Source organism: Sander vitreus, chromosome 7 (genome assembly GCF_031162955.1).
Source record: "Sander vitreus isolate 19-12246 chromosome 7, sanVit1, whole genome shotgun sequence".
NCBI lineage: Eukaryota > Metazoa > Chordata > Actinopteri > Perciformes > Percidae > Sander > Sander vitreus.
In genome coordinates, this window is record NC_135861.1 from 32,353,125 (window position 1) to 32,376,106 (window position 22,982).

A 22,982-nucleotide genomic window follows, 5' to 3' on the forward strand; every position below is an offset into this window, starting at 1 on the left:
ACATGCACAACGGTGCAGCCTGAGGATTCGGCAATTTATTCTTGGAGTTAATTAAAAAACCAAAAGGGATCATGTAAACTGAATTTAACAGACTAAATGTGATGTTTTATGCTGAGAAAGGTTTTGTATCAACTAAAAAGGTTTTCAGGGTTTCCAACTTAGCGACTTTCTTGCTAGATTTGAGGACTTTTTAAGACCTCTTGAGAATTTTTTTTATTTCAAAAAAGTGCCTAGCAACTGTTTGGGTTGACCTTAATCCCTCTCTGCTGTATCTCTCTGGACTGATTGTTACTGAGCTGTGAATATCCACACCTAACAACCAATCACTGATCCCCATTGTTTGTCCTGGAAACTCCTCTTTTGGTTTGTGTTTGAATTCATGACCCCGTTTCCAACTGGCATTACCATCCATCCTGAGTGGACAGCACTAGGTACGGGTGAAAACGCACCCGGGATGCATTGAGATCAGATCATGGGGTGGTTTGAGCCGCATGTGTCCGCATTCAAATAGCAGTGAGAACAGGAATGAATCATGTGTCCACATTAAAGGCCGCCTACTCAACTGTGAGCAGAACTACATAGTGTTTCAGATGTTTTTGTTTCTGTGCTGCCTGCTCTCGGAGCTCTCTGCAGCACTGCTGCCTTGAATTCACCATTATGTAGGATATTACTACAAAACGTCCTACTCTTAAATCCTCTCCTTTTCGTATTCATTAGTCTCGCATCGCCAGAGCTCCACAGCGCTGTCTGGAGTGAAACGGTTTCATTTCCTATGAGTTTTCACAATAAAAGTGCTGTGTTATTTTGGTATTTAAATGCTTTTATTATGAAGCATCAAAATCAGGAAATGTTGGGTCTTCAGCAGGAACTTAAGACGAGATTCAGTTAGAAGCTACAAACGTTCTGAGAGCTCAACACAATGAGACTTTTAAAAAACATCTGTCTCTCCTGCACAGGTCAGTAGACCTCCTTATGTCGGCACACAGACAGACTGTGGGCAGTGCTTTTCATTAACTTAAGTCAATGCATGTTTCTAACATGTGATTTATGTGAGAGTAGTCTATATCCTCGACATTCCACTTCCGGGATTGCTCCGGTGGCGCAGGCAATTCCGCCTGATGCATGTCTTTTTGCCGATGTCCATCACCTTCCTCTGTCTTTGTGTTGGCGCTCTAAACTCCAGTGGATTTATGAGGACTATGGTTAACTGCTCCTTAGATCTCTGCAGGGTAAATCCAGACAGCTAGCTAGACTATCTGTCCAATCTGAGTTTTCTCTCGCACGACTAAAACAACCTTTGAACGTACACATGTTCCACCAAAACAAGTTCCTTCCCGAGGCTATTTGGCAGAGGCACCGTGGCTCCGTGCGGAGCTCAGCCCATGACGATTGTGATTGGTTTAAAGAAATGCTAATAAACCAGAGCATGTTTTTCTCCCATCCAGGAATGCTGTGTGGACTAGCCAGACCTTCCTCTGCAGCGTGTGGAGGATGGTCTGGCAAATCGAGACTAGTGCGAAAGTGGTGAGGAAAAATTTATTTTTAGGCAGAGACCTCAGACAGACCCTGGCTCTAGGTCGGCGGCCATCTGCTGCTGCCGATTGGGACACAGAGACACTGATACAGATATACATGATATGATTTACAGTATAACAATTATAGCAGTTGACATGACTGTCCGGTGAAAACGCAGGTCTTCCCATTCATTTTGAATGGTGTTGCGGAAAAAAGTTGAGCCAGATTCAACTTTCTGGAGAAAACGTACTAATGTCATGCTGCGGTGGCCAATTATGTAAATCGTGATTAGACTTGACAGTGTGTTTTCAGAGGGTGTGAGAGTCCTGTTACCTTGCACGGCAGCTGTATTCTCACGATATTACGAGATCATGTGAGAACCGCAGGATTACATATCATAGGAAAATCCGTCTTGTCAGGCTTCATGTAATGCATTTGTGTCTGGACAATAGTGAACCAAACCAATCAGCATCCAGTGAGGGGCTACAAGCAGAGAAAACAATGACTGTGAAATATAAAGTCTACTTGTGCTTAGGGATGTCACGAGAACCGGTACTTTGGTACCAAGTTGGTACCAAAATTCTCAAAACCTGAAAGGGGCAGTATACACCTACAAGTGTTCTAGTCTGCTGCTAAATGCTGGAGAAGAACGCCACCCAGTACAGAAAAACATAGAAAGACATACCAGCTTTTCCGTGCACACTGACGGCTTGACTGCAGTCAGCCTCTACAGCCAACTACAGCAACGACTTTCATGACTTCACCTGGAGTTCCCAAACAGAAAGTAAGTCTCTGCCGTTGTCTGTCACAGCCAATAGTTAACTTTACCGTTGTTTTAGCGGACCTCTTTAACGTCAGTTAACTTTAACCAGCCCGGTTCTATGTGAAAAACAACGGCAGAGAGAAACAGACTAACTAAACATGCTTGCTGTCTGGGAGTTCTGGGAGATCTCATGGAAGACGTTACCATATGCTGGCTGTGTGGTGATGCCAGGCTTCAGAGCAGCGGGCTGTGTCCAGAAGACTGACGGTTTCTCCAGATTACATGGAAATCATGTTCTCCTTACCCCCTCCAGTCAAACCACTCCACTACACACCAAAACAGTGACAGAAAGTTGAGTCAAAAAAAACACTGAAAAAAGAGTGACATGACACTTTCTCAATTGTCACACTGTCAAGCTCCTCAATCACTTCAAATGCATCTTTCACTGTAATTTCCGATTAGCTGTAAGGTTGGAAGACTGAACATATATTCAAACTAAAGACTTAAGCTGCACCATTCCAGTAAATGGAAATTTTCTGTATTGTGTATCATTTCACACACATTTCCTCAGAATTCAGCCTGAAGGATATGGTATCTTTAGAAATAAATAGATCTCTTGGTATATCCACTGGAATTTAAAATAAGGTTCTGTGGGTTTGGACAATATTTGGCAGCAGTTTGTACTGACTGACCCAGCAGTGGATCATCGGGGTTGAACAGGTTAAACACTCTTATCATCTGCATGTAATGCAAATTGAGAGACGTTTCAAAAGGCACTGTAACGTACCCAACAGCTGCCAAAAATAAATACAGGCACAGCCAATCCAGCCACAGACGTCCTGTCGTGCTCTGTGCCACACTGTGGCCATGGTCACCACAGCACAGAATTCAAAGAAAAGAAGATGTGATTGCTGCTGGAACCTTCTGCCTGCAGTGCCTCCATCAGCCTTTAGGGTTGGTGTTTACTACTCTAATTCCTGTGGCTGACCTTTTTCCGTTGTTGGAGTCTTACCTTTCTTTTTGGTTCAGAGACAGAATCAAAAGGCAAATTCTTATACAACCAAGTTCACTGACCTAAAATGTTACAGGCTGAATATGATACGAATCATTTTCCTGGTCTGCTGACTACTTTTCAAAATAAAAGTGCAGTTAAAAAATGTCCGAGGAGCCCTAAAACAACGATTTACATAACGCCTTTCATGAAACCCAAGGACACTTTACAGAATTATTGTGGCTAAGCTAAAATGGGTTGTAAGATGTGGTAAAGAGGTGGTGTTTCAGGAGTTTTTTTTTTAAATGTCCAGGGATGTAGCATTTTGGATATCTGCAGTAGAGGTCTGATCGGGCCGAATTTTTCCGTCTGAACCCGGCCTGCGTCCGACAGAGCCGTGACCGAACCCGGCCCGAGCCCGACAGGTATTAAGATATTTATGTCCGAGCCCGACCCGAGCCTGACACAGTTAAAATCTCGTTTTTTTTCTCATACTAATGACACATGTACGTTTTGTTTGTGTGGAAAGCTTTTATTAAGCAACTGTAGGAAGGCATTCGGAAATGTCAACAGATGAGCACATCAGCGCACATGGGGGAACAAGCGCACGTTAAAAGCTGTTTAATATAACATTTTCAGTGTGTTAACCTTTCCTGCTTGCTTCAATTCCGACCGTAATCAGAAAAACCAGGGGAGACTCGTTACCTCCAGGGCTGACGTTATATAACGTCGGGGTTAAAATTCCGTTTCTGGTGAGCAGATGAAGAACTTGGCTTTCAGTCTGGGGTTTATCTCGGACACCGCACACACTGTGTACAAAACTGAAACTTATTCCACCAACTCTGCTCCGGTCACATCTACACGTCTGCTTCCTCTTTCTCTCTCTCTCTTCTGCCCACTTTACACACGCAATGAGCTCTCTTAAAAGGAGCCGCAGCACCATTTTACAACAAATGCTTTATCACGCTGATGTGACCGAGCCCGACCCGAACCCGACCGTAATTTCTAAATATCTGTCCGGCCCGTCGGGACCCGTCGGGCTTGGGTCGGGTATCCATGCCTTAATCTGCAGGGAGGGTGTTCCAGAGGGATGAGGCTGCAAAACTAAAGGCTCTGTCTCCAAAGGTACAGGTGAGAAGGAGGATTTTATATTTGATGCAGGACTTAATTGGGAGCCATCATAGCCTTCGCCATAGCCAGGGCCCCCATTACCTCTTTAATTTCCTCTATAGTTAAATCCGCGTCAAGGAGGTCTTTGCTCACCAATTGATCGCAAAGTAATAGTAAAAGGAAGGAGTTAAGGTGCATAAGAGCATCTTTTCTCACTTTGAGGCAGCAGGTCTAGGCAAACGCACGCATGGTCAGAGATTATGATATTTCCTATCACACATCCTATAGCAGAGGGAGCCAGTGATTTGAACATTTAAAAAAAAAAAAAAAGAATATGTCTTGTGCACTGACAAAAAGAAAAATGTATTGTCTCTCCCAGATGGGTTCTAAATTACCCAAATATCCACCAAGCCTAAAATCTTACTCATCCTCTGTAAAGTGAGAGAGGCTCTGGGGGCCCTGTGTGTTGCCACCTCAATTTAGTCCCGAACTGGATCCACTATTAAGTTAAAATGGCCTCTTACAACAAAATTATGGTTCCCTAGCTTGTAATTTCCTTTCCATATCTATAGAAAATGCCTGATCATCTACATTAGGTGCATATATATATATATATATATATATATATATATATATATATATATATATATACACATATACACCGACTGAACATGGGGAGCAGGGGTTTGACAGACAGAGTTGTGTTGGTCACTCTGGCACGAACAGCACGCCCAAGCTGATCCCACAAGTGTTCAATGGGGTTGAGGTCAGGACTGCTGGTTGAAGAATGGGATGCCATCCCACAGCAGTGTGTGACCAGGCTGGTGACCAGCATGAGGAGGAGGTGCCAGGCTGTTATGGCTGTGTATGGTTCTTCCACACGCTACTGAGGCTCCTGTTTGTGAAATGAATAAATTGTTCAATTGTCAATATGTCTTGTTTCTTCAAACTTCAATCATCCAATCCACCAAACGAGTCAATGACATTGGCAGAGAAGATTTGGCAAATTGTTCATGGGCGCAACCCACATACTCATACTCATCCCACAAATGCATGTTCTTACAAATGGGGCACCATTTGTAAGGGAACTAAACAGGCTTTCCAACGGTATAAGATTTATTGCCAAAAATCATTGTTAGCACAGAGAAATAATCTACCAAACACAAATTTCCATACTTTCTGTGCTAAGTTTGGGTCTAATATATAGGTCTGATATATTGGCTAAGACCTCAGGACAACAAGAGGTTTTAATCACAGCTAAATGAAAGAATAAAACAGAATTAACTAAGTTTAGCTGGAGCAGGAAACTAGCCACACAGAAGCACCGGAAATGAGACAATACACTTATCGTAAATGTCAGCACATCAGCACGTCAGCACGCAATGATGCAGGGAATGGCACCAGGCATGTTGACGAATGGAAAACAGACAAAGAAAGCACAGACACTAAAGGGTAGTAACGAGGGACAGGTGACATGAGGGCAGATGAACAGGTGAAACACATCAGGGCGGGGCAGACAATCACAAAGGCGGGAAAACACACAAGGCAGGAAGTAAAACAAGACATGACACAAGAGAAACAGAAGCTGTGTTCAAAACGGCTCCCTCATTCACTCACTCACTATTCCCAATGTAGTGTTTATTAAATAGTAAACTATATAGGGAACGACCATGAGATTTCCGACACTGAAAACACATCGTTGCGTGACTTGCGTCAGGAGATGTGCCTGTAAAAAACTAAAATACTTTTAATACGTCCCTGAAACAAACTGAGCACTCTGGAGAATAGTAAAAAGTTATATGTATGTTGCATGTTACATTTCAACTGTTTAGAAATGAAAGTCCGCTTCATTTTTCCTTTTCAGTTGTCGCTGTGACTTCTGCTTCTTCTTCTCCTCCTGGAAAAGACGGCTGCGTTGCATTTTGGGATACGGGAATAAAATGTAGAGTACATCGTATGTACACTCAAATTAGCTGCGCATTTTGGTTATTTTATAGTGGACTATATAGTGAATTAATTTACCGCGGGAAATTCGAACACCACTACAAAATGGCGAACACACTATATAGTGCACTATTTCCATGAAATGGAATGGTTTCGAATACAGCTCCAGACTACAAAATAAAACAGGAACTGAAGCATGACAACATGCAAGAATGGTACTGGGAAAAACAAAACAAAGAACACAAAAAACAACCATGAAAAATGAATGAAAACAATACAGCCAAACAGGAAACAGTGAACATAACACAGGGAAACAAGCAAACAGGGAATGAATTAATAAAATAAAACAGGAAAAACCACAACCATGACAGTTATATGGTCTGACAGTTCAGCTGAGAGTGTGTGTGTGTGCGTGCATGCATGCGTGTGCTGGAGTTGATCTTAACCAACTGTTCTTGTTTTCATGTTGTTGTCTTTTAGCATTAGTATAATACACTTTTATTTTATAGGGACAAATCGGTATGTATTATTTATAGCTTAATCCTTCTCTCTTTTTTTAGGGTGGCCTCTTAGCACCAGTCCAGGGACAGCGGATGTAAAATAACCTGATAAATAAACCCGAAATCAAATAAGATAGTATCATACATTCACAGAGGAATACAAAACGAACATGTGGACAGCAGAACTGACAGCATCTGAACGAGTCCCAGTACATGTTACTTCGATGAGCTGACCTTTTTGAGATGCAGGTGGATAGGCTATCACGACTAATCATATGCTCTGTCGGGAAAATGTAGAGATGAAACAGCTCGGACATAGGATTTTAGAATGTGACTACTATTACTCATGGTTCTGATACTAGCCAATTTAATATAAAGTTGACATTGTGGACCGTTTTTCCCTCTTTTTCTCTTGTACAATGTATAATATATATATATATATATATATATATATATATACACACCATGCACTTTGTTCCTAAGCTTGCTGGTCTCATTTTTTTTTTTTCCCCTGTCCTTCCTCTTTCCTCTGTGCACCCTGAACCTCCCCCACTGTTGTATATCTCCATACAGCTTGTGTATCAGGGTTCTTCAAGGCTGCACAGGGAGACCAGCAATGTCTGCAGTGCCCCATTAACAGCCGAACCACCAGTGAAGGAGCAACCAACTGTGTCTGTCGCAACGGCTACTACCGCGCTGACTCTGACCCTCCACAGATGCCCTGTACAAGTATGTATACACTAACTGCCATGAGAGCACATTCATGGATAGCAGTGTGCCTGCTGCAAACAGCAGCTCAGATCATTTGATATGAACACCTATTGCACAAACACTACAAAACATTAGGCTGTTTACGCTTATCTCAAAGCACTTCGCTTAGCTTACTCTATCGGCAAGAAGCACAGTAATTACACTTGCTGCTGTGTACGCATGATGTCATGCAGATCATTTGCGCACTGTGACTCTCAGGGACAGACTGGGACCAAAAATTGGCCCTGGCAATTTGGCCTAGACCGGCCCACCACATACAGTTGTGTTCAAAATAATAGCAGTCCAACATCACTATCCTCATAAATCAATTTTTTTGGTAGAAGTGATATTTCTACATGGCAAATAATTTACTAGTAAGTGTTGTGGAGTCATAGAAAACCAACAGACCCAACAGTCATGACATGCATGCTGCTCATTCTGTGTAATTGAATCTGTAATTGAAAGGGGCATGTTCAAAATAATAGCAGTGTGTTCAATTAGTGAGGTGATTGATTCTGTGAAGAAACAGGTGTCAATTATGGCCAATATTTAAGGAAGGAAGGAAGCAAATGTTGTACATGCTGGTTATAGTGCATTTCACACTGAAATACTCAGCAAAATGGGTCGTTGCAGACATTACTCTGAGGAACAGCGGACTTTGATTAAAAAGTTGATTGGAGAGGGGAAAACATATAAAGAAGTGCAGAAAATTATAGGCCTTTTTCTTCACTTTCTGTAAAGGTATAACACAAACTTGATGAATTTTGGTCATGTTTTGATTTGGAATTGAATGTGCAGTGTTCCCAATGCATTGATATTATGGAATTAAAAGCTATTCTAAGGATTTTGAGCATTATGCACTTTTTTAAACACACTGCTATTATTCTGAACACAACTGTAAGATCACAAATAGATGAATGATGATTCTAAACAACCCCTAAAAAGGTCATTATGTTAAGTCACTTATGTCATAGCCTATTGTTGTTTTATCATAAATATCATTTCATGACTGAAGATGCCCTGTGCTTTAATTTGAAGAGGTCTATCCTGAGTTTTTGTCTGCCAATGCAGATAGAAAAGCTACAATTCTCGTTAAAGTTTGCATGATGTGCATGAAACGTTTTTTTTATCTAGGCTCCTTTAAGGACACAAATGTACAAGCACAAGCTTAAGGTTAGATGAACCTTAAGGTGGTGTTTTGCTTATTATTAAGATGTAGGCTACTTTGTTGAATGAAAGGTAGGCTAATATAGCCTAATAATAATAAAACGGTGAGAACATCATCAGTCAAGACTACACATAAATACAGGATTCTTACTGTGATTATCAGTAGTACCTTTTGTAACACTGACGTTATGGCTTTCGTAGGTTAGGTAACTAGCCTAGCCTACACCTATGCACTTAGCCAAACTAATGCAATCATACAGTATAGCATGTCTGCTTCTTCTATTGTTGTAGTGTTATCATCAACAGTTTGTCCACCACTTGTTTATGGCTCAGTTTTATCAAGGGGCAAAGTGTTTTAAGGGGAGTTCTGCTTACCACAGGTTCTACCCTCACTCCCTCATCTCTGTCCCTCTCCTCCTGAGTCTCCTCCTCACTGTGCATGCCACTGACACCGACACGACACCACCACTATCATCAGCCACGGGAGCTGATGAAGGTCCTGCTACTGCCGAAAACATGTCTGTCAATTTGACACATTTGGCAGCGTCTGCCTGATTCTTTTTCTCACGCAGCTTCTCTGCACCTCCTTTGCGTTTCTTCCCCATGATCTCTATCACTATTCTAGCCTGGCAAGTCCCAAAGAGGGTGTTCTTTAAAGATATGATTGGGCCAGTCCATTGTCAATTAAGAAAACAACCAATGGGCCGCTGAGCTACGTGTTTCATAGGCCGCGTCTGTCAGAAAAAGAAAAACAAGTAGCCTATGTGATATTTTTGACTAAATTGTTTTGGGCCAGCCCAGTGACAATTGAAAAAAACAATTGGTCTAGGCCTACCACTTTTATGGGCCAGTTCATGGGCCGGACAAAAAAAATAATAATAATAGTAAAAAATGTTTAAAAACTGTCGGCGGTCAGTCAAAAAAGCACATCTGCCCATCGGGAAAGTGCATGGTATGCCAGATGGCCAGTCCGCCCTTGGTGACTCTTAAACCTCAGCCCTCTGAACCCCCCTTGACTAATTGGGGAAAAAAGCAAACTACCAGCCTAGTTTATTGTGTCCTCTCCTATAGTCCAGTAAAAGTTATATGTATGACCATGCCATCAAAAATTGAAAGAAAAATAAGATGCTAGTCCAGCCTTAGCAATGCAATGAGCAAAACAAACAAAAACAGCTAATTTCTAAAGCAAAATGCAAATCCTCCTTGCAAATATTGCATCTACACATCATGACAGCGTGCACACTGCCAAGTACCATTAGCAACAGACACTTCAGAACCATGTACAGTGAACAGCAATCACACCACCACAAACAAATAAGATTGGCAAAGCGGCCTATTAAATATATACGTGTGTTATGGTTTAGTTTGGAAAACGGTCTGTAGCAACGCATTATGTAATAACAACGCATTATGTAATAATCTGCCGCATTTTGTAATAAAAACCCTGAACCCAATATGTAAAATAAAAAAATGTCTCTTTTGTAATTTTGTAATAAAGTATCACATAATGCGGCAGTTCTTACAAAATGCCGGGGTTGCACTTTTTTTTAACGAGTATGTAATAATATGGTGCATTATGTAATAACCACCCAAAATGTTCTCTACTACTGGCTTTGAAAGGCATTTGAAGAAAAAAAATCAAAAGGTAATACATATTAATGAATGCAAAAATAAAATGGCTTTAGAAAAAAAACATATATATATATAGTTTATTTTTTCCCATTGCACTTTTGGTGCCTTTGTTTAAGGCGTGGCTACAAAAGTTAAGTCTTTGATGTTTTTGTCTAAGCATTCACTTGTAAGCAATTGGCAAAAACTGTAAATTACACAGGTTGAAAATAAATCCAGACAAGGCAGCCGTAGTAAAGGAAAGTAATAGTAAATGAAGAATCATGAATTGTTGCAAGTCCCAGTAATTACTGCAAGTACAGTATGCGTATCATTTTCTCCTCTCCTTTTTCTGCCAGCTGTTCCATCAGCTCCACAAAACGTCATCTCCATGGTAAATGAGACCTCTCTGAGGCTGGAGTGGAGCCCACCAAAGGAGGCCAGCGGCCGAGAAGATCTTGTCTACAACATCATATGTAAGAGCTGTGGCAGTGGACGGGGGGGCTGTACCCGCTGTGGCGACAACGTGCAGTTTGTACCACGTCAGCTGGGACTGATCGACACCCACGTCCACATCAGTGACCTCCTGGCTCACACCCAGTACACCTTTGAAATACAAGCTGTCAATGGAGTGTCTGACCAGAGTCCTTATTCACCACAGTACACGTCTGTCAACATCACCACCAACCAGGCTGGTGAGGCTCACCCAACCTTTTGCATGGCATAACTCGGCACTTACCGGTGGCTCTTAGTGGTATTTGAAGCTAATGTACTTCTCTGTGATCCTTGCTGTTCGGAGTTTGTAACTTCATGGTCAAATGCACTTATTGGAGGTCGCTTTGGATAACAGCTTCAGCTAAATGAAAGAAATTCACTTTGATTGAACATGACTCGGTCCAACAGTTTCACTTATAATTTCAGTAGTAGTTTCGGTTTCAGTAGCCTGTCTACCTGTCAGTATTTTCTCTCCAGCTCTAACTTCGCTTTCCCTTGTTTTGTCCCCAGCACCATCAGCAGTGTCCATCATCCACCAGGTCAGCAGAAGCCCTAACAGCATCACCTTGTCCTGGTCCCAGCCTGATCAGCCCAATGGACTCATCCTGGACTATGAACTGCAGTACTATGAGAAGGTACACTGATGATGAGTCATTCATCATTAATTACAGTGTTTGTCTGATTATTTTCTGATGTTTAATTTTCTGATCTATGTTTTTTTTAGAACCAGGCAGAGTGGAACTCCTCTCTGACGAGGAGTCAGACCAACACTGCAGTCATACAGGGCTTAAAGCCTGGAACCATCTACGTCTTTCAGGTTCGGGCTCGGACTGTCGCTGGATTTGGACGCTTTAGTGGCAAAATGTACTTCCAAACCATGACTGAAGGTAGGAATGACACTCATATGTTTGCTCTCTAGCACAGGTAGCTAATCAAGGCCTGGATCGCATCCATATTTGAATAGGAGTCACATTTCTTGGTTTTCTGTCTTTTTACCTGTAGAGGAATATAAGTCCAGTATCCAGGAGAAGCTCCCCCTCATCATCGGTTCCACTGCTGCAGGACTAGTCTTCATCATTGCCATCACTGTCTTAATCATTGTCTGCCGCAGGTGAGCCAGCAATGTTACAGGCCATGAAACAATAGAATAATAACTGTACTGATAAAAGAGTAACACTTATTGCTGACTTGTTACCATTGCTAGCTGTCAGCAAACAAACTATCTACAGTAAACTAAAACACAATATATGTGACATAAAACAATGAGCTAAAACGAGCTCTGAGAAAATGAAGATATACAGGTACAGGTAGTAGTCAGTCAGTTAGTGCTAATATAGAAATACCGATGAATGGAGAGCTGAACAGGCCACCAGGGGCTGATGGATGGATGGATGGATGGATGAATGGATAGATAGATAGATAGATAGATAGATAGATAGATAGATAGATAGATAGATAGATAGATAGATAGGTGACATCTGGCAACATATCCAACATGCGTGTTAAGGTTAGATGGCATGGACTCAAATGCAGAACTCAGAGACAGGGAAGTGAACGTGACTAAACAAGATTTATTCAACAGAATCCTTAATTGACAGAGGTAACTATTATTGGCCCCGACGCAGGCAATGCATGCATTTCACAATATCTGGGCTCTTTGTCCCAAAATATCGCCACAAATTGTAAACATCTTGGCATTATCTTAGACAATAATATTTTCCTGCAGCTAAGAAGAATCTCCAAGATTAGATTCATTTTATCTAGTACAAACCTGGAGATAGTCAGGACTATTCCAATTTGCTCTACACATGTCTGAGTCAACGGAGCTTACATAAACTTCAGCAAGTCCAAAAAAAAAAGAGAGCATATTACACCAATTTTAGCTTCTCTACATTGGCTCCTGGTAAAATTTAGAATTGATTTTAAGATATTACTTATAACTTTTAAGTCCCGCTTAGGTCTTGCCTCTGAGTACATATCATCTCTTCTGACTCCATACCTGCACGGTCGCAACCTAAGGTCTTCAGCCAGGGCCTTGTGTGCAGGATTAGAGTGGAGGCGGGAGTCAGACCAGGCCGTGGGTAGACTTGGTTTATGATCTGGCGCAGAGTGACGGAATGAACCGGGCGTATCAAGAAGAGCAGGATGAGGCTGATGAATAGCAGCTGGCCCTGTGACTTCTGCTCACCTGACTCCACTCCTGTAACCAAACACACACAGGGAAGGGGGGGAGGAGAGAGAGACAAGGCAGCAACGCTACACAGGGGCAGAGTTCCTAACAATGCTTTGCTTAGGTCTTAAGAAAATCTAGTATCAAACACTGAAGGTTTTAGGCACCAATTGCTTTTTATCTTCTTTTTTTTAACCGTCACAGTGCAAAAACAAAATATATGCACTAAATGACTTTCACTGATCGTTCCTTTGGGCATCATCCGTGCCACATGAGAAACATGGAACACGTTTCCTGTAGCCACTCCTCGAAATGTAGCTAGTAATGATCCAGATCCTCATCACATCAGGGACTGTTTGTATGCACATGCCTTTCAAAGCCATGGAACTGGGCAGCAGGAGCTCAGTCTGTAGGCACTGGGCTTAGGAAGCGGAGGGTCGCTGGGAATCAATAAAGTCTGTCTTCTTCTTCTAGAATACAGCAAATTCCTACTATAAATAATATGGCTGGTTCAGTATTACTAACACACCCTACTGCACATCTCCTTTCACTTATTAACAGTGACAAAATCACAAGAGTGCATAACCATGCAAGGCAAGAACAAAACGTATTTACTGGTATAAAAGCTCACTGTTGGTGTGTTCTCACAAAAACATTGGTCAACTCAAGGTACACTGAGCAGCTTTCATCCATAGCAGCATGGTCTTCATCAGTGGATGGGGCGATTGATCTGTTGACATGCAAGCCTCTGTGTTTGTGTCCCCAGCAGGAGAAGTCCCGAAAGATCAGAGTCAGAGTACACAGACAAACTCCAACATTACACCAGTGGTCACAGTAAGTAACACAGCATGTTGTTATCGGATAGACTGGCAGCCATTAACACTGATGTTCCATGTGGCAGCTTTTGTTTGGAAGAGTATTGCTGTTGTCACTTGTGTGTGTGTGTGTGTGTAGCTGTTTCTGTCTCTTCTGTCTCTCTGTTGAAGTGTCACCAGGAATGAAGATCTACATTGACCCCTTCACATATGAAGACCCTAATGAAGCAGTCAGAGAGTTTGCCAAGGAGATTGACATTTCCTGTGTCAAGATTGAACAAGTTATTGGTGCAGGTAAAGGACAACCTTGCATGAAAAAGCAAAGGATGTCAGGTATCATTGAAGCAAGCAAGTACTGAAGTCTGTTCTGCCCTGTTCAGTTGTCCCAAGGGCACATTTTAAGGAACTCCTATTTAATTGGTTGGAAGTCTTCAGCAGGGGACTAAATCAGGGAATGCCTTGCCATATCCATGCAACGTGTCATATTACTGCCTAACAAGATAAGAACACAGTATATCTATAATTCCTGGGAAGATTATGTCAAAGATAACTCAGATAGTGATAGTTGTTTACTTACTTTGGTTACTTGAGTCCTTTTTGAAGCGGTGTGTTTTGTTTGACATTCACTTTCCACTGACTGCTGTCATGTTGCTGTCAGGTGAGTTTGGGGAGGTGTGCAGTGGAAACCTCCGGCAGCCTGGGAAGAGAGAGATCCTGGTGGCTATTAAGGCGCTGAAGGCGGGCTACACTGAACGCCAGAGGCGGGACTTCCTGAGTGAGGCATCCATCATGGGCCAGTTCGACCACCCCAACATCATCCATTTGGAGGGGGTGGTGACCAAGAGCAGCCCTGTGATGATCATCACTGAGTTCATGGAGAACGGCTCCCTCGACTCCTTCCTCAGGGTAAAGGGGGCACACTGAAGAATGAGCAAGTTCATTCAGAAGTCCATTCTGCTATTGGCCCTAAGTTTAGCCCTAAGATTTTGCAATATCAATAAGTGATATAGAAATAAACAATTACTACTATTATTACTATTACATTAAATTATTTTGCAGTTTTGAACATATTCCAGCCGCTGTATTTGGAACAGGTGCTATTAAATGAATGGTATTATCGGCTGCCACTGGGTAATGTTAACCCAGCTGGGGCTCTGTCATCCGGCTGCGGATCATCATTTTCATCAATACCAGGGACAAGGCACCGTTGTTTGTCTGTCATCTCAAAACCAAACATGCTCAGCAGTCTCTGTATGCTCAGGAAGGCTTTGGGGGTCAGCTGAGCCCAGGCGCCATTGGCACATCCTTCCATTATCTTTATTGTGACTATTATTGCCACTGTTCATTATATCCTGAACCGGCACCGTCAGACACCGCCTACCAAGAGCCTGGGTCTGTCCGAGGTTTCTTCCTAAAAGGGAGTTTTTCCTTGCCACTGTCCACACTAAATGCTAGCTCTTGGGGGAATTACTAGAATTGTTGGGGCTTTGTAAATTATAGAGTGTGGTCTAGACCTACTCTGTTTGTAAAGTGTCTCGAGATAATTGATACTATAAAAAATAAATTGAATTGAATCCTTCTTGTAGCCATCCTGCTACGCCATTCCCATCTGCAGTCACTGATCATACATTTCATATTCAACAAACATTTAAGTGAACAATGTGGCCTGATTCTGGTGCTCAAGGAAAGGTCATCTTTCATAAATAATCACGGCAAATTTCATGGCAATTTCAAATGTTTGGTAACACTTTACTTGAAGGTATCATGACACAGTCATGACGCATGAACCCTAACCATAACTCTAACCCTAACTAGGGATGCACTGATCCGACTTTTTCAGTGCCGATACCGATGCCTGGGCTTTGTGTATCTGTCGATACTCGATACCGATCCGATACCGTTGAATTAATAATACACTGTATACCTTCCACCTTATAACTTCCTTCCACCATGTGGAAGAGACTAAAGGCACCAGACTTACATAACTAAACATTGCTTTCCTAATTGAGACAAAATAACATAGATGGAATGTATTGAATTCGTATTTATTTGTACATTCAACTCTTCCAGCATGCGATACACGTGCGTCAGAGGGAAAAAAAACTAACAAAACTGGATCGGCCTGTGGATCTGTTAATTTTTCCAATCCCCGATCCAGCTATTTTGTCAATATCGGGACCGATATCCGATCTTAATATCGGATCAGTACACCCCTGACCCTAACTCTAACCCTAACTTGTCATGACAAAAACCGAATGACCCTTACTAAAAGAAGCGTTATGTCATAAACGTTTCTGACTCGTTTATAATGTTTATGACACGTTCATGACAGTGTCACTCTTATGTAAATACATTCAAGTAAAGTGTAACCAGGTGTTTTATGGTTTGAGGAAAAAGAGTTCCTGGAGATGTGAAATTGAAATTTAAAGGTGACTTTCACTGGAATTATCTGGCCATGACTACTGATGAAACGGGAGAGAAATCTTTTAGATCTGATCCGATTTCAAGTTTGCAATCCTATTGTTTAGCACATGTAGTGTTAAGTCATTTGATGTTTTTTTTCTTCCAGCAAAATGATGGGCAGTTCACAGTGATCCAGCTAGTGGGAATGCTGCGAGGCATAGCAGCAGGCATGAAGTACCTGTGTGACATGAACTACGTTCATCGAGACCTGGCAGCTAGGAACATCCTGGTCAACAGCAACCTGGTGTGCAAAGTGTCTGACTTCGGCCTGTCCCGCTTCCTGGAGGACGACACTTCAGACCCCACGTACACCAGCGCTCTGGTGAGTCTGCATCAGGACTATGTTGGAATCTCACGCAGAGGCACCATTATGTTGGAAACCACATGCCGGATATACCAAATATGTTAGTCAAAGTATTATAGGAACACGCCGACTTATTGGGACTTTAGCTTATTCACCGTATCCTCCCAGAGTTAGATAAGTCCATACATTACCCTTCTTATCTCCGTGCGTGCCGTAACTCTGTCTGACGCACCTAGCTTAGCACAGATCCTGGAGGTAACTGGCTCCATCTGGCCTACTGTTCCCAATAAGTGACAAAATAATGGCAACATTTTCCTATTTACAAGTTGTGATTTGTATAGTCACAGCCTGTACAAATAACAAGGTCACATGAGACACAGCCATCATTTAACCGTATACATACTGGGAACTATTCTCAGAAGGCAAAGCACTGCTACTTGGGCGGAGTGATTTGCTCGCAGCACCTGAAAAGCACCGTTGTTACTCTCTGCTCTTCACCACGGGGGCTTCTCAGGTGCTGCGAGCAAATCACTCCGCCCAAGTAGCAGAAGTAGCAGTGCTTCGCCTTCTGAGAAAAGCTAACCTAACCCTAACCCTGATCTGGGAAATAGAATAATGGGGTGAGTGTAACTGCTCTGATGTTATGGGGTATAACCCTAACCCTAACCATAAAAACGATGATGATAATAGCCAGAATAATTAAGAAATGAAGAAAAATGATAATAGGTTTGTTAAAAGCATCAGTGATAACTGTCTCTGTCTTTGTTTTCACTGTGCCACTGCTGACCTCACACTTGTTTTTCCAGGGAGGGAAGATTCCCATCCGCTGGACGGCTCCAGAGGCCATCCAGTACAGGAAGTTCACCTGGTCCAGTGATTGCTGGAGCTATGGTATCGTCATGTGGGAGGTGATGTCGTACGGAGAGAGGCCCTACTGGGACATGAGCAATCAAGATGTGAGTAAAGCATAGGAAGGTGATGGAGCCTCATGTCATCTAGTTTTAAAAGCTGCTGTGTGCTAACATAGCATCTTTACATTATCGCCAGAAGGAAGAGCTACAGAGCTAACGCAGTTTTTATTTTAATTTATATTTATACTCCTTATTGATCCTGAATGGAGAAATTACAATTTACACTCTGTTATTACACACTATACACAGGCCTGAAATACACACACACATGCTCAGGTCCTTTACATGCACTAATGGAGAGATGTCAGAGTGAGTGTCAGAGCGGTTTGGGGGGGGGGTTCGGTGCCTTGCTCAAGAGCACCTTGGCAGTGCCCAGGAGGTGAACTGGCTTCTCTCAAGCTACAAGTCCACCTCCGTACTTCGGTCCGTATGGGGACTTGAGCCAGCGTCCCTCCGGTTCCCAACCCAACTCCCTTCGCATTAATGTCATAGTTAACTCGCAATTAATCGCACATTTTTATCTATTCTAAATGTCCCTAGATTTCTTTTTGTCCAATTATTTTTTCTCATTTTAATGCTCTTGTCAACATGGAAAAGTGGATCGGCTTGTTTTGTGCTTTTGTCGCCTGGCTTTGACGAGGTGGCGGAGAATTGGCATCAGCTGTGTGTTTGGCCATCAAGTGGTATTTCAGACTGGACGTGCTGCGATGACAGCTCAGTTCACAACGACAAAACACACAGATCACTGTGGTCTTGTCAATGGAACCATTTGGGAACTTTTTAAAAGTAAACTTTCCATTCAGAATCTTATTGGCATCCATTTCGGCGTCTCGCGCTCGCCATCCACTCAAAACGTACCTACTCTTTGGCCGGCTCGCAAGCCCAAACAAGTGTGTGCGCCGTGCCTGTTGTTTTGTTTCCGGTCTAGCTAGATCCGGTGTGGTGTTGTAGTTTTTTTAACGTTACTAGTTGTTGCAACGGCATGTGAAAAAAACGACAAAGTTTGCTAAGCCAAAAAGAACGTTAACCTCGCGATAAAAAAATTGACGCCGTTAAAATGGGTTTGCGTTAACGGCGTTTAACTGACAGCACTAATTTCAATCAAAGCAAAGGAAAGTAGGGCGCCTGGGTAGCTCACCTGGTAGAGCAGGTCATTCCCCCTCTCTCTCTCCCATTTCATGTCTAAGCTGTCCTATATAAATAAAGGCCTAAAATGCCCCCAAAAAAAATCATCTTTAAAAAAAAAACCCTAGCCTACACCTGCTGCACTTTCATCAAATAGCCCAATAGAGCACTTTAGAGCACAAGAGCACTGAAGCTGATGATGTGGTCAACAGATCCGTTCACTCCCTGTATAATTCAGCCAGGTGGGCGTCACATGACCGTCCACTACTGTGACTTGGTATAAAAGCAGTTTGCAGTGCTGATGAGCTGGCTGTGACAAATAGTCCTCCCTCTTCACAGCCACTTTAGTTTGACAGTTTATTAAGACAACATTCAATTTTTTATTATGGGAATTAAAATTGAATTTAAAACAGTAAAATGAAATCAATCAACAGATGTAACCCCAAGATATATATAGTATACTGTCATGACTGAGAGTGAAATATTTCTATAACTTTTGGATATCGTTTGGGTCAAAAAACGACGGCCTGAACTGATACTTAAGAAGAGTAAAGAAACGACAGTTGGTGACATTAAATAACGGCTTGTTTATTGCTAAGGCCATATGGTAAAATTTGAATTATGTGTGTGTGTGTGTGTGTGTGTGTGTGTGTGTGTGTGTGTGTGTGTGCGTGTGTGTGTGTGTGTGTGTGTGTGTGTCTGTGTGTGTGCGTGTCTGTGTGTGTTTGTATGTGTGTGTGCGTGTGTGTGTGTGTGTGCGCATGCGTGTTTTTGTGTGTGTGTGTGTGTGTGTGTGTGCGCGTGTGTGTGTGTGTCTGTGTGCGTGTGTGCGTGTGTGTCTGTGTGTGTGGTTCTGGAATGAATCATGCTCTGAGACTCCACGTTGTACATTCTTGTAGGTTATCAATGCCATAGAGCAGGACTACAGGTTGCCGCCCCCTATGGATTGTCCCAGTGCACTGCATCAGCTGATGCTGGACTGCTGGCAGAAGGACCGCAGCAACCGGCCCAAATTCAGCCAGATAGTCAGCACCCTGGATAAGATGATCCGCAACCCCAGCAGCCTCAAGGCCATGACACCGCTGTCATCAAGGTATGGAGAGGAAAGGACCTCCCTCACTACCACTGGGACTGACCTACCGCCTCACTGACCAATTTTGTGTTGTCTTGTTTTGTCTTTGTTGTGTCCACCAGTGTTCATTTACCTCTACTGGATCGCACCACTCCAGACTTCTCCTCTTTCAGCACCGTGGAGGAGTGGCTGGACGCCATTAAGATGGGCCAGTACAAGGAGAACTTTGCCAACGAAGACTTCAGCAGCTTTGATGTTGTGTCTAAGATGACTATGGAGTATGTTGCTTACTTCCAATATTCCGACCCTGTAGACCAGACAGATGAAACAGAGAGAGATTTGCTGATGATACTGATCATCATGGTCATTGGTAGTTAGTTACATGTGATTTTAAACCTAATGCAGATGCAAGGGCTCCTAGTTTGTAGTAGAAAGCAAATCTCTAATATCCATATCTTCAAATTATAAAATGACATTGGAACCACTAATTTCCTGATTGATTGAAATTTATTTCATACAGAAAATAATAATATTACACAACATATAAAGCATAAAGATACATGAATAACAAACCCTTGATACATTTTGTGTCCAAAATGTCCAAAAAGGTTTGGGAAAAAGTTTACACTTCTTTAATCCCAGCCTAGTTAACACGCTTCCTCTGTCATAATTGTTATTATTGTTTTTTTTTTAAACTCAGCCAAGTAACTTACCAAGTATCTTGCAAAATACAATTTCTTTCTCATATATTTATATCAAAGCACAAAAAAGAAGCACAACAACACACCTTTACAGATTTGAAATTTACATTTATCGGTAGTTGATTATTTTTGCTTTAAACATTAATTGTGCTGTCTAAATTTTAACCAGGTCTGCCATCTTTATTACTTGTAACTGTATGAATAATGAACTGGTATGACCCCTACACCCAGCATTAGAAATTATTCGCATTGCTCTTTTCTGTAAAATAAAAAGAATATGAATGTAATTTACTATTGTAATTATTGCCCCCAAACTTCTGCACAGTAATTTAATATGGGGAAACCAGATAAGAGAGCTGATTTTAATGTGTAATTACCTTAATTAATAGAGGTTGTCATATATCGAGGGAAATGGATCCTTAATGGAAATGTCAGCAGATACTTTTCCAAAATAACTCTGCCAAACCTACTTCAAATCATGTTTGAATGAAATGATAGCGATAGATAATTAAAAAGATAATGTTTTTTTACATCTTTACTACAAATAGTGGCCTACTGTCTTTTACTGCCTTATCTTTTTAAGACTATCTTTTATTCTTTTGGCATTTCTGCTTTATTTTGTTAGTGAGACAGACAGGCAAGGCAGGGCTGTGGTACGGACTAATCTGGACTGCTCGAGAGTCAATACTGAACATTATAATTACACAGTTACCTTACGTCAAAACAAAGCTTGGGGGGGATTGTTTACATGCAGGTGACTTTTAAAAGTTTTTTCAGTCCTGAGTACTGTCTGAATATTTTCCAATCATGGGTAAGTAGCAAAACTAAGGGCAAAAAGCGCTACGTCCACTCGCTGCTGCCTTGTCAAGCAGTCCTGTAAACCTTGCGACCACATAGGTAGTTTATTCCTGCCCTCTAATACGACCCACAGGGTCCCCATATCTAAACCAGAGAAGGTAAGGGCCATGGTTTTAAACACGTTAACGTGAAACGGTCGCAGATTGATTAGGTTTAGTCACCAAAACTACTTAGTTAGTGGTTTGGGTTAAAGTCCTGACGCAGAACGTGACACAGAATGTGATGCAGTTCTGTTTTTTTCCATAGAGTTAAAAAAAAAACTCACCGTGGACATGAACCCCAGTCTATTGGGTGAAAGTCCTGCGTTTGTTTGACGCTCATATACTTCATCACCTTTCAGCATCATTCATCAGAATGATCATTCATCAGAATGATGCTGGAACAGACGACTTACGGGGTCGTTTTTTTGGGGGGGAGGACAGTCTCTGCTTTACAGCTACTCTAACATCATATTTTAAAAGTGTCGGCATCCGGAAAACAGTTAGTCTTGAAGGATTTCAAATGTTAGTCTTGTGGAATACTGAGGTGAAACTGATAAACAATTTCTCCTCAGGGACATCGTCAGAGTGGGAGTGACGTTAGCCGGCCACCAGAAGAAGCTCCTCAACAGCATCCAGTCCATGAGGGCCCAGATGAACCAGATCACTTCAGTGGAGGTGTGATCATGTAGCCCAGGAGCCCACATGCGCTGTTTACAATAGGAACCCTGTGAGGACACAGACTGAGACTTAACCCCCCAAACCTCCCAACATCTCACTCCCCGTTCCAGCTGTGTGCTGTTTCCTAGTGGTTGCTACCTGTCTTGCTGATGGCAGTGCTGCTGTTGTGGACGCAGCAGCGGTAAGAGCTCGCTTTTTGAAAGCACCTGATTTGGTTGTTTTGTGTGGTTAATAGAAGCTAGCAATCTCTGCATCCTACTAAGAAAAATAAAACTGAAGATGCGTGCACTGGGAACGTTATAGCACAGTGCCCACTTTCTGTTTATTGGCTCTCAGACTGAACTGAAGTGAAGAGATTTGCCCTTTAATTGTCACCACATATAGCAATGTTAGTGCTGTTACAAGCTGCAGATATCTGAATCACAGAACCACCGATTTCTTAAACCAGAGACTTTAAACATTAATCCTGTGGTAGCTGCTCCTCTGAAAATGCCATACAATGGCATGACTACTGACATTTTTAAAAGCCGATTGGCGAGGAAATACACTTCAGCCACCTGAAAAGGACCGTATGCAAATGTTGACTGGCCCACGCTGTCGGTCGTTCACTGTGACTTCACTGAAGCTGTGTAGAGTTGCTATAGTCTGGGTCAGGAAACAATCAAAGTCTTCTTAGTCCTGCGTTTGTGTGAGGTAAAGGAACGATTCTTTGTCGCTCAGTCATCAACTTTCACCACTCCACCATTAATGTGCAATCTTTGAGTGTTTCAAAAATATTTCCAATTCTCAAATTATCTCCAAGATCAATTGTGTGTTTTTTAAAACTTAACACAAGTTGTACAGAAATGCACTGCACTCACTGTAGATAAAATCTCATATTTACAAGATTTGTATCTCACCTGATGCTCATTTGCCTGATCCTGTTTGTGTCAGCTTATCCCTTTCAAATCACTCACTGCACATTCACTGCACTTAACAACAGAGCATAGCCTTTAGCATTTAGCCAAACCTCTGTGTGCCCCTCCTTAACTGGGACTATCACAACAACCTACAGCATCTGT

At 42.2% G+C, this 22,982-nt stretch overlaps 1 protein-coding gene across 1 annotated transcript in view; it reads left to right on the forward strand.

Annotated features, from left to right (window-relative positions):
- The window catches only part of LOC144520403 (ephrin type-B receptor 2-like), a 63,650-nt gene extending 40,668 nt beyond the window's left edge, over positions 1 to 22,982 (forward strand). The window contains 13 exon segments of the mRNA XM_078254084.1: positions 7,397 to 7,552; positions 10,708 to 11,043; positions 11,354 to 11,478; positions 11,568 to 11,730; positions 11,846 to 11,954; positions 13,780 to 13,847; positions 14,000 to 14,122; positions 14,487 to 14,734; positions 16,398 to 16,634; positions 17,402 to 17,551; positions 19,531 to 19,724; positions 19,826 to 19,981; positions 21,816 to 22,982. Of these exon segments, the coding sequence (XP_078110210.1) occupies positions 7,397 to 7,552; positions 10,708 to 11,043; positions 11,354 to 11,478; positions 11,568 to 11,730; positions 11,846 to 11,954; positions 13,780 to 13,847; positions 14,000 to 14,122; positions 14,487 to 14,734; positions 16,398 to 16,634; positions 17,402 to 17,551; positions 19,531 to 19,724; positions 19,826 to 19,981; positions 21,816 to 21,924 (2,174 nt within the window). The 3' untranslated portion in view covers positions 21,925 to 22,982.